The sequence below is a fragment of the Oncorhynchus clarkii genome, chromosome 8, assembly GCF_045791955.1.
Source record: "Oncorhynchus clarkii lewisi isolate Uvic-CL-2024 chromosome 8, UVic_Ocla_1.0, whole genome shotgun sequence".
Lineage (NCBI taxonomy): Eukaryota > Metazoa > Chordata > Actinopteri > Salmoniformes > Salmonidae > Oncorhynchus > Oncorhynchus clarkii.
In genome coordinates, this window is record NC_092154.1 from 36880341 (window position 1) to 36897374 (window position 17034).

At 44.7% G+C, this 17034-nt stretch overlaps 1 protein-coding gene across 5 annotated transcripts in view; it reads right to left on the bottom strand.

Annotated features, from left to right (window-relative positions):
• Positions 1–17034, bottom strand: part of LOC139415358 (1-phosphatidylinositol 4,5-bisphosphate phosphodiesterase beta-4-like) — a 136124-nt gene that overhangs the window by 29695 nt on the left and 89395 nt on the right. For all 5 annotated transcript variants that reach the window (XM_071163444.1, XM_071163441.1, XM_071163440.1 and 2 more), the window contains 9 exons: positions 12370–12450; positions 10572–10631; positions 6708–6851; positions 4196–4275; positions 3848–3901; positions 3673–3754; positions 3447–3547; positions 1734–1791; positions 449–557 (listed from right to left, as the gene is read on the bottom strand). In XM_071163444.1, the coding sequence (XP_071019545.1) occupies positions 449–557; positions 1734–1791; positions 3447–3547; positions 3673–3754; positions 3848–3901; positions 4196–4275; positions 6708–6743 (520 nt within the window). In that variant the 5' untranslated portion in view covers positions 6744–6851; positions 10572–10631; positions 12370–12450. The remainder of the gene's footprint in view (positions 1–448; positions 558–1733; positions 1792–3446; positions 3548–3672; positions 3755–3847; positions 3902–4195; positions 4276–6707; positions 6852–10571; positions 10632–12369; positions 12451–17034) is intronic.

The following is a 17034-nucleotide window of genomic DNA, read 5'->3' on the forward strand; positions in this document are numbered from 1 at the left end:
GAGCAGAGGGTGAGGGGAGAGGAGGGGGTGGAGCAGAGGGTGATGAGGGGGAGGAGCAGAGGGTGATGAGGGGAGGAGCAGGAGGGGGGAGGGGGAGAGGAGGGGGAGGAGCAGAGGGGGAGGGGAGAGGAGGGGGAGGTGCAGAGGGGGAGGGGGAGGAGCAGAGGGGGAGGGGAGAGGAGAGGGAGGAGCAGAGGGGGAGGGGAGAGGAGGGGGAGGAGCAGAGGGGGAGGGGAGAGGAGGGGGAGGAGCAGAGGGGGAGGAGGGAGTAAGCGAGTGTCTAAGAGTGTCTGTTTAACATACACTCTTCGACTTCATTTTTCCTCAACTCTCACACAACCAACATGTGGGTACATTAGTACGAGGGTGGTGTGCTCTTTTGTTATTCACCAGAAGAGGGCAGCAGTGCTCTTCCCTCTCTCACTCTCCAGCCATCCCACTCTCTCACCTTTCTTCTTGAGGTCGGGGTCTCTCTCGTACTTCTCGATGATCTGCATGGCTCGTTTAGGGTCGTAGAAGGGGAACAGGATCTCATTTAGCCGCGGGTCGCGCTGGTTCTGGAGAACGCAATGACACAGAAGACCGTCTCACTCACAAGCACACACACACACACGTCACTGCACACTAAGAACATTGGGACCCATTCCTAACTTGAGAAATGTGCATGGAACTCGAGCTTCTGCGCAGATCTACCCATGAATACTAATGCCTGACTTCGGCAAAACTTCGCAGAAACGCGTTTATGGTTTTAAGCTACTGTCGAGATACTTGACGTGCACAAGACCAACTGAGTTGAACCCGGGTGTCTTCTGCATGCCATAAAACTATTTTATCCCGCTGATCTAATTAGCTCGTGAAGCTAGCGCCAGTTTTCAGGTCTTATGCAAGGGTTAAACTACACATCATGCGCGGGTTGCTTTAACGAACCACCTCTGTTCAATTTCTCATGTTAGGATCGGGACCATTATGGCAAGAGACAGCAATTAAAACACACACACACACACTCACAGCTGGCGCTTACAAACAAAATGCGGGTTGACACCTTACACTGACACAGTGACAATGGATATAGTCCTATCCGGTACAAACACATATTTTATTTGTGGGTGTTGACAAGTGACAATGAAAACCAAAAAGCCAGTTACTGGTACAGAGCGACTGCAATGAGGTGGGGAGAAGAGGTGTGTGTGTGTGTGCTCGTTAGAAGTAGGGAGCTAACGGGTGTGGTCTTACAAGACGAGACACATGACAACACCACTGGCCACTAAAGCAGAAGGGAACACATTTTTCCAGAGCCTTTGTACTACTCGGAGTCTACTCGGTGTTGCACACAGAGAAAGAGAAGCAGGCACACGTACAGAAGGTATGTTTTTCAGCCAAAGCAGAGACAACTAGCAGAGACAGACAGACAAACAGGCAGCAAGGAACAGGCAAAGATGGCTGAACAGGGAGCCCCTCCCTCCCCAGGTCGCCAGGGTTACACAATCAGTCACAAGTATGCAGGGGTGGGGGTGGGGGGGGGGGGGGGGGGGGGGGGGGGGGGGGTGCAGCTTAGAGAGGCAGGATGAAATTATCCCTAGACAATGATTTAAGGTCAGTCTTGCATTGTTATCCCCCCCAAATGCTAACTGATCCTAGATCTGTGCCTAAGGGCAACTTCTACCCTGTGCCAGGTGAGAGGGGAGGGGGTCAAGCAGTCACACAGTGAAGTTAATGAATGATAAAGAGCTTACTTCATTCAGAAAGCTGACTAACTGGTCTACGTTTAAAAAATCACTTTTGTCCCCATTGCTGCAAAGGAATTCATTAGAAAGACAAAATGTTAGGATTCTTAAAAACCCTCTCAGTCAGTCAGTAACTAGAAAGCAGATTTTTTTTTTTTTTTAAGGGTAAAAATAGAGCACTGTCATGTTACACTTTCATAAGAACATTCTAGAAACATGTCAACATCACCACTGGTCAAACATTTAATAACCGTTGAGTTGGTTTAAAAGAAACGTGTTAAAGTGTCCCTGATTAAGCAGATTAGGTTGTCCGGGGGTTGTTAGTAGAGCAGCTGTAGGCCGTCTAAGAAATGTGATCTCTCAAACAAAGCACCAACAGACAGTGCATTCGGGAAGCATTCAGAGGACTTGACTTTTCCCACATTTTGTTACGTTACAGCCTTGTTCTAAAATGGAGGGGCAAAAAAAAGAATCCTCATTAATCTACACAAAATACCACATAATGACAAAGCAAATAAAACATTTAACATTGTTTGCAAATGTATTAAAAAAAAAGTAATATCACATTCAGAACCTTTACTCAGTACTTTGTTGAAGCACTTTTGGCAGCGATTACAGCCTTGAGTCTTCTTGGGTATGAAGCTTGACACACCCTGTATTTGGGGACTTTCTCCCATTCTTGTACTTTGCTCTGTTCATCTTTCCCTCGATCCTGACTAGTCTCCCAGTCCCTGCTGCTGAAAAACATTCCCACAGTATGATGCTGACACCACCATGCTTCACCATAGGGATGGTGCCAGGTTTCCTCCAGACGTAACGCTTGGCATACAGGCCAAAGAGTTCAATCTTGGTTTCATCAGACCAGAGAATCTTGTTTCTCATGGTCTGAGAGTCCTTTAAGTGCCTTTCGGCAAACTCCAAGTGGGCTGTCAAGTGCCTTTTACTGAGGAGTGGCTTCCGTCTGGCCACTCTACCATAAAGGCCTGATTGGTGGAGTGCTGCAGAGATGGCTGTCCTTCTGGAAGATTCTCTCATCTCCACAGTGGAACTCTGGAGCTCTGTCAGAGTGACCATCGAGTTCTTGGTCACTGCTCTGACATGCACTGTCAACTGTGGGGGCTTATATAGACCGTGCCTTTCCAAATCATGTCCAATCAATTTCGAGTCTCATAGCAAAGGGTCTGAATACTTATGTAAATAAGCTTTGTCATTGTGGGTTGTTGTGTGTAGATTGATGAGGACATTTTTCTATTTCATCCATTTCAGAATAAGGCTGTAACGTAACAACATTTCAAAAAAGGAGTCTGAATACTTTCCGAATGCACCGTAGAACAACACTCTCTCTCTCCTGTCATTCACGTAAACAGTATATACACACTACAGTTATCAACCCAAACTGTTACTAAATACCTCTTCACTACAAGTATCACTGTTGGGACCATGCTGGAAAAACAATAAAATGCTATATAGATGTTGTGCTGTAAACGCCTGACCAGTGAGCAAAACTGGATGAAAACACATATTTATAACCAGTTTTGACGTTGATAAGATGTCTTCTCAACCAGTGTAAGACCTTGTTACTCCTACCCTTACTGTACACTCAGATGTGACTAGCATTTATGGTGCCGCTAGCTTCCTAGAGTAGAGAAAGGTTAGATCATGGAGAGGGGGGAGTAGAGCAAGCAGAAGAGGTCTGGGGGAGTGGAGTTGGTGACCACTCACATTTTCTTGAAGAGCTCCTCGATGTCAGTACGAGGGCAGATCTTCTGAGTCAGGGCATAGAAGATGTCGAAGGGGAACGCCGCGTGCTCTATCTCATCGTTCTGAGGGAGAGAACGGCGTGACACGTGTTTACACCAGGGGAGGAACAGCGTGGCACACGGAAGGGAGATCCGACGACAGAATCACAGCAAAAAAGGGGGCACCGTGCAAAAAACATCCAATTTACCTTCCCGCTAGGCAGCCCCAGTTCCTTCAGAGCCTGAAAGATTCCTTTCTCTGTTTTCCCAGACGCAAATGTCCGTGTGATGCTGAAACAGAGCGAGGTCAGCCGTCGTCATAAACGCCCATTGGATGAACTCAAATGACTGATAAATGTCATTACCAACCGAAGTGTCTCTTACGTTCTCACTGGGATCTTGCCGTTCACATTGGTCAGAAAGCACATCCTCATCCAACTAAAAAAAAAGAAGAGGAGAGACGACACATATTGATTGAGGTGTGTGTTTGTGTGTGTGTGTGTGTGTGTGTGTGTGTGTGTGTTTTGGGGGGGTTTCTCTAGTAAAACAAGGACAATTCAGACAAGTGGGGGCATTTAGCCGGTCCCTACAAGGAAAAAGGCCATTTTAAGCTTAGGGGTTAGGTTTAGGGTTACTATTACGGTTAGGTTTAGGAGTTAGGGTTAGGGGTTAAGGGTTCGAGTTAGGTTTAGGGGTTAAGGAAAATAGGCTTTTGAATGGGTGTCTACTCACTGTTTCTTGAGGCAGGTCATAGGACAGACGTTATTGGCTCTGAAATTGTGGATCACTGACCTCAAACCCTCCGTCCACTTCTGCAAACAAACAGAGAAAGAAACAAACAAACAAACACAAGTGTTCACACATACATACACTATATATCCAAAAGTATGTGGACACCCCTTCAAATTAGGGCACTCAGCTATTTCATCCACACCCGTTGCTCACAGGTGTATAAAATAGAGCACACAGCCATGCAATCTCCATAGCTAAACAATGGCAGCAGAATGGCCTTACTGAAGAGCTCAGTGACTTTCAACATGGCACAGTCATAGGATGCTACCTTTCCAACAAGTCAGCTCATCAGATTTCTGCCCTGCTAGGGCTGCCTCGGTCAACTTTAAGTGGCGTTATTGTGAGGTAGAAACGTCTAGGAGCAACAACGGCTCAGCCGCGAAGTGGTAGACCACACAAGCTCACAGAACGGGAACGCCGGGTGCTGAAGCGCATATTGCGCAAATATCGTAACACTCACTATTGAGTTCCAAACTGCCTTTGGAAGCACACGTCAGCACAAGAGCTGTTCGTCGGGAGCTTCACGAAATGGGTTTCCATGGCTGATCAGCCGCACACAGGCCTAAGACCACCATGCGCAATGCCGAGCGTCGACTGGAACAATGTTAAGCTCGCCGCCATTGGACTCTGGAGCAGTGGAAATGCGTTCTCTGGAGTGATGAATCACGCTTTACCATCTGGCAGTCAGACAGACGAATCAGGATTGCCAGGAGAACGCTACCTGCCCCAATGCATAGTGCCAACTGTAAAGTTTGGTGGAGGAGGTATAATGGTCTGGGGCTGTTTTTCATGGTTCGGGCTAGGCTTCTTAGTTCCAGTGAAGCTACAACATACAATGACATCATAGACGATTCTGTGCTTCCAACTTTGGGTCAACAGTTTGGGAAGGCCTTTTCCTGCTTCAACATGACAATGGCCCCGTGCACAAAGCGAGGTCCATACAGAAAGGGTTTCTAGAAATCAGTTTTGGAAGAACTTGACTGGCCTGCACAGAGCGAGCCAGGCCTTATCGCCCAACATCACTAATGCTCTTGTGGCTGAATGGAAGCAAGTCCCCACAGCAATGTGCCAACATCTAGTGGAAAGCCTTCCCACAAGGTTGGCGGCTGTAATAGCAGCAAAGGAGGGACCAACTCCATATCAATATCCCTGATTTTGGAATGAAACGTTTGACGAGCAGGTGTCCACATACTTTTGGCCATGTAGTGAACTTACACAATACACACACACGCGCGCTCGGACGTTTACTTACTCACAGCGTATCCGTTTCACTGTGTCTATGTGTGTGTGTTCTCTCCTCACTCACAGTGTTTGTCTAATTTCCTCTCTCTGTTTAATTTGAAAGCAGCCACGACCAAACAGCAGATGCAGATGTATGCACACAGCCATCCTGCCTGTGTGTGTGTGTGTGTGTGTGTAAACAGCGTTGATTTCAGATCTCCCTCGCCTCTCTCTCTTCCTCTCTATGACACATCTTGTCCGGCTCCCATCTCTTTCAACGGACACATTACCCTTAATACGTGAGGCAGCGTGCCGTTTGTCTCTGGGCTACGCGTGTGCGCGTGTGTGTATTATTCACAGGCTGTGCTGATGTGAACAACTGTGTCAGCTCTTCAGGTCTGCTGCAACTAACCTGCTGAGTGTGTGAGATGGTGTGTTAATGTGTGTGTGTGTGTGTGTGTGTTTGGTGTCTGTATATGAGAGAGCAAGAGAACAAGGTAGCATGAATGAGCGTGTGCTAGTGTGTGGGTGTGTGTGTGACCTTCACATTCAGCTGGTGATGGCAACTCTAGGTAGTTTATTATCATTCATTTGGCATTCCGTCTTCTACAGAGTAAACCCCACGTTAACCAATCCCCCCCCCCCACTATCTCTCGCTCCGTCTCTTATATATATATATGCCTTATCAGGAATCCAACTAAAACAACTACATCAAACAATTCAGCGTCATCTGTTCACTGATACATCGGTTCACTTCTTCAGTAATCAGACAATTAAAAGGTGTCTTCTGCTCCCAGCTGACTGAGAACTCCAATCTTCCCATTTCTTCTAACACTCCTCTAAAACATCCTGGCTGGCTAGCCACAGCTTTCCATGTCACCACCAGAGTGCAATGTTTAGCATGATGACCCCTGTAAGGGCTAGCGGGGAGAGAGGGAGAGCAAGAGAGGGAGAGCGAGAGGGACAGAGAGATACCCTGGCTGCGTGACGGCATTACCCTAGCATTGTCTGGATTCACTACCAACATGTGCAACAGTAGGGGTTGACTAGGTCTGTTAGAGTTGAGTAACGTTATATTCATGTTGTAATAGTGTTGTATGAGCCCTGTGCCAATGGTTGCGCTGTGCCATTCCTGGTCGACCGGATCAGTCGCAGCATGTAATGCGGTATGGATGTCGTATGAACGTTGTAACAATGCTGTCATTACATGATGTTAACGTTGTGTATTTACCCTAGCTGTGTCTGGGCTGTCAGCCACCATGTACATGAAGGAGAGGTTGACGAGATCGGTCCCGCTACAGACACAGATGACACATCCCTCCAGCTCCTCCTCTTTCTTCCCCGCTGCCTCGAACGAAGACAGAATCTTAGGGTCCTAGAGAAAGGGGGAATAGGGAGAGAGAGAGAGAGAGAGAGAGTGAGAGGCAGAGAGAGAAGGAGAGGGATACAGTTGCGGTCAGAAGTTTACATACACCTTTGCCAAATACATTTAAACTCAGTTTTTCACAATTCCTGACATTTAATCCTAGTAGAATTCCCTGTCTTAGGTCAGTTCGGATCACCACTTTATTATAAGAATGTGAAATGTCAGAATAATAGTAGAGAGAATGATTTATTTCAGCTTTCATTTCCTTCATCACATTCCCAGTGGATCAGAAGTTTACATACACTCAATTAGTATTTGGTAGCATTGCCTTTAAATTGTTTAACTTGGGTCAAACATTTCAGGTAGCCTTCCACAAGCTTTCCACAATAAGTTAGGTGAATTTTGGGCCATTCCACCTGACAGAGCTGGTGTAACTGAGTCAGGTTTGTAGGCCTCCTTGCTTGCACATAATTTTCAGTTCTGCCCACACATTTTCTATGGGATTGTGGTCAGGGCTTTGTGATGGCCACTCCAATACCTTGACTTTGTTGTCCTTAAGCCATTTTGCCACAACTTTGGAAGTATGCTTGGGGTCATTGTTCATTTGGAAGACCCATTTGCTACCAAGCTTCAACTTCCTGACTGATGTCTTGAGATGTTGCTTCAATATATGCACATACTTCTTCATCTTCATGATGCCATACATTTTGTGAAGTGCACCAGTCCCTCCTGCCGCAAAGCACCCCCACAACATGATGCTGCCACCCCCGTGCTTCACGGTTGGGATGGTGTTCTTCGGCTTGCAAGCCTCCCCCATTTTACTCCAAACATAACGATGGTCATTATGGCCAAACAGTTATATTTTTGTTTCATCAGACCAGAGGACATTTCTCCAAAAAGTACGATCTTCCTTCCCATGTGCAGTTGCAAACCGTAGTCTGACTTTTTTATGGCAGTTTTGGAGCAGTGGCTTCTTCCTTGCTGAACGGCCTTTCAGGTTATGTCGATATAGGACTCTTTTACTATGGATATAGATACTTTTGTACCTGTTTCCTCCAGCATCTTCACAAGGTATTTTGCTGTTGTTCTGGGATTGATTTGCACTTTTCACACCAACGTACGTTCATCTCTATGAGACAGAACGCGTCTCCTTCCTGAGCGGTATGACAGCTGTCTAGTCCCATGGTGTTTATACTTAAGTACAATTGTTTGTACATATGAACATGGTACCTTCAGGCGTTTGAAAATTGCTCCCAAGGATGAACCAGACTTGTGGAGGTCTACAATTTCTTTTCTGAGGTCTTGGCTGATTTCTTTTGATATTCCCATGATGTCAAGCAAAGAGACACTGAGTTTGAAGGTAGGCCTTGAAATACATCCACAGGTACACCTCCAATTGACTCAAATGATGTCAATTAGCCTATTAGAAGCTTCTAAAGCCATGACATTTTCTGGAATTTTCCAAGGCACCGTCAACCTAGTGTATGTAAACGTCTGACCCACTGGAATTGTGATACAGTGAATTATAAGTGAAATGATCTGTCTGTAAACAATTGTTGGAAAAATTACTTGTGTCATGCACAAAGTAGATGTCCTAACCGACTTGCCAAAACTATAGTTTGTTAACAAGAAATTTGTGGAGTGGTTGAAAAACGAGTTGTAATGACTCCTACCTAAGTGTATGTGAACTTCCGACTTCAACTGTATGCATTAAAGACAGAATCTTATCAAGTCATTTCAAAACGTGATAGTTTCATTTTTTGAACCATTTCATCCGTCTCAGACAAACTTAGAATGTTATATAACTTTCCTATGTAACATTGATTAGTTGAGGATTCCCCTTCTTGCGTTATCCTTTGAACTATCTAGAACAAGCAGAATAACTGTTGTGTGATTGAATCAGCTGGAAAGCAACAGACGATTCATTCTGCAAAGCCAGCCTCTGTTTATTAAAGCGAATACAGCCAAATATCCTCAACGTGATTCTTCTTTCTTTGTTCATTGAGTTAGCGGCGATAGCTGTGCGATTGTGTAATCGTGTTAGCAATCCGCCCGAGATCAGCCATGAGATGAGTTGCTCTTTGTCTGTTGTTTACCAAGAAGAACGCGTAACCTTACCAAACACAGACAGGGAGGGGGAGGGACACGGCCTTACACACACCACACGTACGCCATGCACAGATGCAGTCACACACACTGTCTTAGACATAGAGGACCTCCCGCTCTGTCAACAATACACACACTACCTTGTGATCCGTGCACACACACCAACGAGTGTTTTCAGATGTTTGAGTATTTGTTCGGAGCTGAGCGAGTGGTTTGTTCTCTGGCGTTTTTGAGAAAGCACACCTTTATTATAGTCAGGCATCCGTATTGGTACTCCCTTAGGACCCCAGGGCCTTCCATAATTCATGTCGCTCGCATGATGCCAAACATTACACTGCAGCAGGACACGACCACAGATGTATTGAGGGAGTCCATATGTAATGGAAGGAGTAGCTGTGTGTGTGTGTGTGTGTGTGTGTGTGTGTGTGTGTGTGTGTGTGTGTGTGTGTGTGTGTGTGTGTGTGCATGTGCGTGTGCGTGTGCGTGTGTACACATTTTACTATACTTGTGAGTACCAGAAAGTCTTCACAAGAATAGTAAACCAACACAAATTCTGAGAAGTGAGGACATTTTAGGCTTAGGTTTGGGGTTAGAATTAGGGTTAGGGGTTAAGTTTAAGGTTAAGGTTAGGAGTTGGTGTTTATGGTTAAGGTTAGGGATAGGGAAAGTAGGATTTTGAATGGGAATCTTGTGTGTGTGTTTTTGTGTGTGTGTGTGTGTGTGTGTGTGTGTGTGTGTGTGTGTGTGTGTGTGTGTGTGTGTGTGTGATCAGCCCTGGTGTTCATGAAAGGAATACTCTGTGGTTAATGTTTGCTGTATTTTCATGAAGTCCCTTCTGTTTAAAGAAAGCAGAAAAACACTTTCAGGGACACAGCCAATTAGCCTAAATGCATTTGTTTCGATCAAAGAGTGTTCAATAGCTTTTTTTGTCTGTTGGAAATCATTGTTCTATTGAGGCAACTAACTAACAAACTACATTGTAAAAGGCATTGTTACAGTATCCCTCCCAGATAAGAAACAACATCCAAGGCTAAATAACTCGCTTTAGATACAGCTACAAACCTGGAGGGTGATACACATTCAAGTATGACATATTTCATGTCGTTGAACGTACAGGTAATTGCCAAGATAAAGTAAAACACTTGGGTAAAAGAGTGTAGAATCTTGTAGAATCTATGCCAAGGCACATTGAAGCTGTTCTGGCAGCTTGCAGTGGGCCCAATACCTTATTAAGACACTATGTTGATGTTTCCTTTATTTCGGCAGTTACCTGTAGCTGTACCTGGTCTAAGATATGGAGGGCAACGAGCAGTAGGCTGTATTTCACCAACTGCCCTCAGCTTTCACTGCTCCAACTCAATCAATAGTGTATTAACCGTGGTGGGAACAATGGAACAAGTGACTAACTCTCTTCTCTTCTGTTCTGTTGCCTTGGCCACGTCAAGTACCACTGCCCTTAGTCACGCTACCGTCACCCCAATTATGACTTGGCCCTGTGGCTGGAACGGTAAAGTCGTGAGGGGCGAGGAGATGGATGGAGAGGAGTGGGTGAGAAGGTTATTTGAAAGATGGAGGGAGGAAGGTAGGGACTAAGGGAGGAAACTGGGTTTTAAAGGTGCTCACCCTTGGCACGGCTCCGACTCGAATACTGTTGATCAGAGAACATTCTAGAACCTGGCCCTCCTGTAGAGAGAGAGAGAGAAATAGAGAGAGAGAGACAGAGGGAGTAAAATTGATCTTGTCAATGCCAAACAAAAAAAGACATATTCCATCCCACTCTCCCCAAACCTCACCTAGCTTTGTCGGATTACAGTAGCGTCCTGCCTGTCTGCTCCAGAAGCTCCATAGACATACGGTATGCTGCTAGTGGCCAGATACGGCTGTTTGAAATGACATCTGCCTACATGCCCCCATGTCGCAGCGATAAATACAGCAACCCAGAGAGAGATAGAGAGCGAGACAGTAATACGATCAGCGTGGAGGAATATCCTGCTATCCTCTTACACAACGGATGAATTCCAACGGTATGACGGATAAGAAAGCCCTTCCTCTCCAACCAGCATTACCTTCTAACATGAGCAGCCAACCCCTCCTAATTGACATAATCAGGTGTGTTACAGCAGGGTTGGAACAAAAGAACACTCAGGAGTAGGGTACAGGCCACCCCTGCTTTATGTGTTGTTGCTGAAGTGTTTGATGAATGCTAAAGGCCATTTTCAGTGAGGATATGGGCCTCTCTCTCCTCTATGGGGAGGGTTCATTTGATTCAACCGTCTCAGAGTCACCTTGGCTAAGTCAAATTCTGTCTCAAGCAGTTCCTTCCATCCATGCGCATTGAGTTGACTGACTTGCAAGAACGTACCATTGGAAAAGGAGACTGGTGTTGAAAAGGACCTTGCAGTCAAATCGCCTACAAGTCATCGGAGACGGCATTCTATCCTCTTGACTTTTTCATACAGGAGCATCCTACGCTGAATAGCTTTCAGTCTTTCCTGTTCTCTCTCTGCATAAAGTCCATTCTATACCATTGTCTTTCTTCACCCTCTCTGAATAAAGTCCATTCTATACCATTGTCTTTCTTTACCCTCTCTGAATAAAGTCCATTCTATACCATTGTCTTTCTTTACCCTCTCTGAATAAAGTCCATTCTATACCATTGTCTTTCCTGTTCTCTCTCTGCATAAAGTCCATTCTATACCATTGTCTTTCTTTTCCCTCTCTGCATAAAGTCCATTCTATACCATTGTCTTTCTTTACCCTCTCTGAATTAAGTTTGGCAGAGGCTTCAGTGACGAAGACTATCCAACTCTCTGACCCAACAGAACACTTATGGAAGATTCTGGAGCGGCGCCTAAGGCACCGTTTTCCCCCCACCATCAACAAAACACCAAATTATTGAATTTCTCATGGAAAAATGGTGTCACATCCCTCCAATAGAGTTCAAGACACTTGTAGAATCTATGCCAAGGCGCATTGAAGCTGTTCTGGTGGCACAACTCATTAGCAAGTTGCTGTTTTCATTTATTTACCTGTAGCTGTACCTAGTCTAAGATACTAAGGGCAATGAGCAGCAAGCAGCAGGCTATATTTCACCAACTACCCTCAGCTTTCACTGTTCCAGCCCTTGAAACTCAGTCAATAGTGTATTAACGGTGGTGGGAACAATGGAACAAGTGACTAACTCTCTTCTCTTCTGTTCTGTTACTTTGGCCACTTCAAGTACCACTGCCCTTAGTCACGCTACCGTCACCCCAATTATGACTTGGCCCTGTGGCTGGAACGGTAAAGCCGTGAGGGGCGAGGAGATGGATGTCTTTCTTTTCTCTCTCTGAATACACTCACAAGCACAAAAGACAGGGCACTGAGTAAGAGGATGAGAACGAAGCCTTTTATATACACAGATATGGTTGAGAGACTGTACCTTTCCGTCGCTCTTCCACGTGATGAAGAAGCCAAACTCGTCCACTTTCACCAGACAGTTGGGCTCAAACAGAAACGGGTCCTGCGAGGAGACAGAAGCATTTCAATTCGAGAGCCAATCAGAGGTTTCATTTGATGTGCGAGGACATTACACACCCACTCCCGTTACCTAGCTAGTACACGCACGACTTACGCCACAAGATAAACAGCAGCATCGATAATTCATTTTTAAAGATGTAACACACACACACACACACACACACACACACACACAGACACACACACACCCTGTGTGTGCAGGACAGGAGGACATAACGCTAGGACAAAGACAAACACATATAAATGTGAATGTCATGAACTGTCGAATGCAAACGGTGTCTTGGTAACCCCACACACCAACCAACAGCTACCTTGGTGACCGGACATACCCTGATTAACGTGGCAGGCAACACTCACTGGCCTCCTGGATATATTATAAAAGATCAATTATCCTGGCTAAATCTAGTCTTCCACTTCCTGCTACACGTTTACTGTGACGTTGGAGACTTTTTAACAAACCGTTGCGTCGGAAGGTATAACTTCTTTCGAGAAATAGTTCCTAGCCTACTAATTCAATCCCCTAATTTAAAGGATAGAGTTGTGGTTTATTTACGGTCTACTTAATGTGGTAAACCTCCCAGTTCCAAATTCACGAGGTGGTTATTTGTCAAACAGCCAGGTTTGCTTCAGACGCTGGGGGGGCAGCAGTCTGTCAGCGGGCCAGACGGCGAGGCTCATAAGGTGGGGAGGGAGATAAATATAGTCCCAGGCTCTGACTGGAGGCCTTGTGTGTGTGTGTGTGAGAGAGACCCGAGAGGGAGTAAGTATGGGGTGGGCTGACAACAGAGTAACAGCAAAGTCATTTGGATTACATTCCCGTAGTCCATCCATTTGTCTGCCGCATTCTAAGTGAGCGCCCACGTGTGTGTAAGAGAGAGACCGAGTAGAGGGTCGTTGCAGAGCTAAAGGAAACAGTGAGTGACACACTCACACTGCAGCATGTGTTGTTTCAGTGAGATTATGGTAAGCCTTCAGTTCAATCAATCAATCAATCAAAAATGTATTTCATAAATCCCTTTTTACATCAGCAGATGTCACAAAGTGCTGTACAGAAACCCAGCCTAGAATCCCCAAAGAGCAAGCAATGCAGAAGCACAGTGGCTAGGGAAAAGTCCCTAGAAAGGCGGGAGGCTAGGAAGAAACCTAGAGAGGCTGGTGTGCTGCTCGACACCAGAAATATGGCTGTTAGTTCATGCATATACTGTGCCAGCGTCGTCCGTGTTAGGGGAGGGTTTGGCCTGGGTAGGCCGTCATTTTAAATAAGAATTTGTTCTTAACTGACTATCCTAGTTAAATAAAAGGGTACTTAAATCAGATCCCAGCCTTATAACTAACAGTCCTGACATTCAGTGACATTGGAAATCAACACAAATCCAGCTTGGTGTAAACTGAGCTTCAGTTGTATTCAGTCTTGTAAAGACGTCTGTTATAGATAGTATCTACAATATTAGGCTGGGTACTTCTTCATTCTAAGAGGTAACCTGGCTGGAATGGCCAACCCCCCCCCCAACACACACTCCTTGGATGGTGTGGGGCAGGGAGTGCATGTGGGAGTCATATATTTGGCTGCATTGATAAGAGAGGGTGACCCCTGCTTGTCTGACTCACTACTCTCATAAGTACATTCCTCCCTCAGCGTGCAGTGGAGCTCTGCTAGATGTGTGTGTGTGTGTGTGTGTGTGTGTGTCTTAAGTACAGGGCTTGACATGAACTTTTTTAGCCACTTATCCTTTGGACAAGTAGGACTGATGTTTTACTTGTCCAAAAGCTACAGTCACTTGTCCAAAAAAACACCATGTTTACATCATTGTATGACGCAAGGAACCACTTTACAAAATAAAATGCATTACTATCTTTTTTGACCATAGAGAATCAGACAAAAAAATGTAGGCTACACTCTGTCCGTTGACTTCCTGTCTCAAAATACAACACTGGCCCTTTAAGGCTCTCCTGGAGGATGGTTGGTCACGCTTGGTAGCCTACAAAATATCAACGAATTACAATTAGAACCAAATACTTACCCAAATAAATACCCCCAGGACTCGAAATGAAAGGCGATGAAAAAATAAGTATACGGTTCAAAACAGACTCTGGGACAGTTCTGGGACTACAGATCCAAAAGCTTAAAAATGTTGATGACGTTTTATTTCTTCATATTATAAACTCAGAAATGTGCATATGGCTGTATAGGCTATGTGGGAATGTTCCCATATGCAATTAGCAAGAAAATGACAGAAATCATCCAGGTTTTAAACAATTCCATTTCTGGTTAAACCGTTTAAAATGCTGACCGTCTCAGCTCAGGTTCAAGGTGGGTGATGATGTGGGTGCATAACAGACACGGTCCTTCCCTCTCTGATCTTTTTTGACCATTCGATCTGAAAGAACCGCGCCTCGAGTATGTCGACAAAAAAATCAAGCCCTAAAGACGTGAATGTAAATGATCTTTCATTATATTTGTCAAACATGACTGGCCTTTAGCCTATATTTGTGTCATTAAGAGTCTCATTCAAGTTTGGCTACATTGATTTAGACGTGAGGCTGTAGCCAATATGCATATTAACTATACTTTGACCTGTAGGCTTTTGTACTGATGTACATGAAACATTTTTTGAATAGTATATCAATGTTGGCTTCTCTAATCCAATGCTGATCAGAGTAATTCTTTGATATTGTGATTCCTATGTGATTTATTTTCCTGTGTGATTTATTTAACTCAAATCTATATTCTTCTCGTCTTGCATTTTTGTTTAGTTTTTTTTACTTGTCCCAGACAAGAGGACAAGTGTTACTGTCGAGCCCTGAAGTGTGTGTGCAAGTGTTTTGACTGCAGCATGGCTCCCTCCTCTAAGAGTTCCCAATCCATCACCCTGCTCTTTAAACACACACACACCGACACACATGCCCGACGCACACACACACAGACACGACCGTTATAACAGCAGGCCTGGGGATCCACAGTGTTCGTGTTCTCTACAGGGGACAGAGACATCCAGAATATTTAAACGTGAGAAACAAGCAGGGTTTCTATCAAACCTGTCATGGCCCATAGCTAGCCTATATTATTAGCCCCTATAAATAAAAGCAACTATAAACGCCTGTCGAACCAAACAGACTAATGCTAATGGCTTAATATGGAATGACTCAACTATCAGCTAGACTCTGACATGATTGACTGAGCAAGTAGCCAACATTAAACACACAGAACAAATCCGATCCTAGAAGTGCCTTAGCGCCTCACCAAGACTAAGGCCCGATACACACGGCCTTTGAGGAGCTAGAACACTCCTCTCTATGGGCGACTAAGTCCACATCAGTCATACTTCTGCTGCGGCCATTTTGATTGTCAGTGTGGCTCTGAGTTTTATTCCCCATTAGCTGTCTGAGTCACTGGCAGCTGTCTGTATGTGTATGGACGCGGTAATGAGGGAGGCAGAGGAAGATGATGAGACACAGCAGTGAGGAGGGTACAGAATGGGAATACTGTCATCCTTCCTCCGATAGGGGAAGTGGGATAATGGGAAATGGAGAGAGGGAAATGACTGGTCTTTGAAACCACATTGTGCACGCACGCACGCACGTACACTCACACACACCGATGTCCCTAAACTAATTAGAGCATCATCGGGGAGCAGACCGGCAATGGGTCCAGGAAATGCATCCCCTGCACATTATTCCATCTCACTCTACCGCCATCATTAGTATTAGTGAACGAACATTGACCATCAACCTATGTCAGTCTCATTTCCATTCTAACACTTTTATCATCATCTGTTTGCTTCTGTCTTGGCACTGATTGTCAGAGCAGTCAGTGCAGATAGATCATTGTTGATCTCTCCCTCTCTCTCTATATATATATGAAGTCATTAGTAATGTAGTAAAAAAAATTGCCACGGTTGCATATCAGGACATGATTTTTTGGCGATATATTGTATCGTTTTGACAATATTGCAATATTACTTTTGCGCTAGTTGGCTGTACCTGCCCCAATTCTCCAGTATTTTTCCTTCATCGCTTGTTCTCCATCATCTTTTTAAACGGGGAGACAGCTTGTTTTCAGCACTTTTATTTCCATGACTGATCAAAACTTGTTTTCTCATGTCTCTCTCTTGTCCCTCCGCAGCAGACGTTAGGGTGAGCAATATGTTTGGAACATCGAATCGCAATAAAATCACAGTATCGAATCACCAAACTGTGCATTTGCAAAGTATTCAGACTACTTGTCTTTTTCCACATGTTGTTAGGTTACAGACTTATTCTAAAATTGATAACATTTCCGTCATCAATATACACACAATACCCCTAAATGACATAGCAAAAATAGGTTTTTCGATTTTTGGGCAAATGTATAAAAAAAAACAACCTGAAATATCACATTTTAATTGTATTTATTTTATTTAACCTGGATTTAACTAATTATTATTTACAATGTTGGCCTACAAAACGGCAAAAGACCTCCTGTGGGGATGGGGGCTGGGATTAAAAAATAAATATATACACTGCTCAAAAAAATAAAGGGAACACTTAAACAACACAATGTAACTCCAAGTCAATCACACTTCTGTGA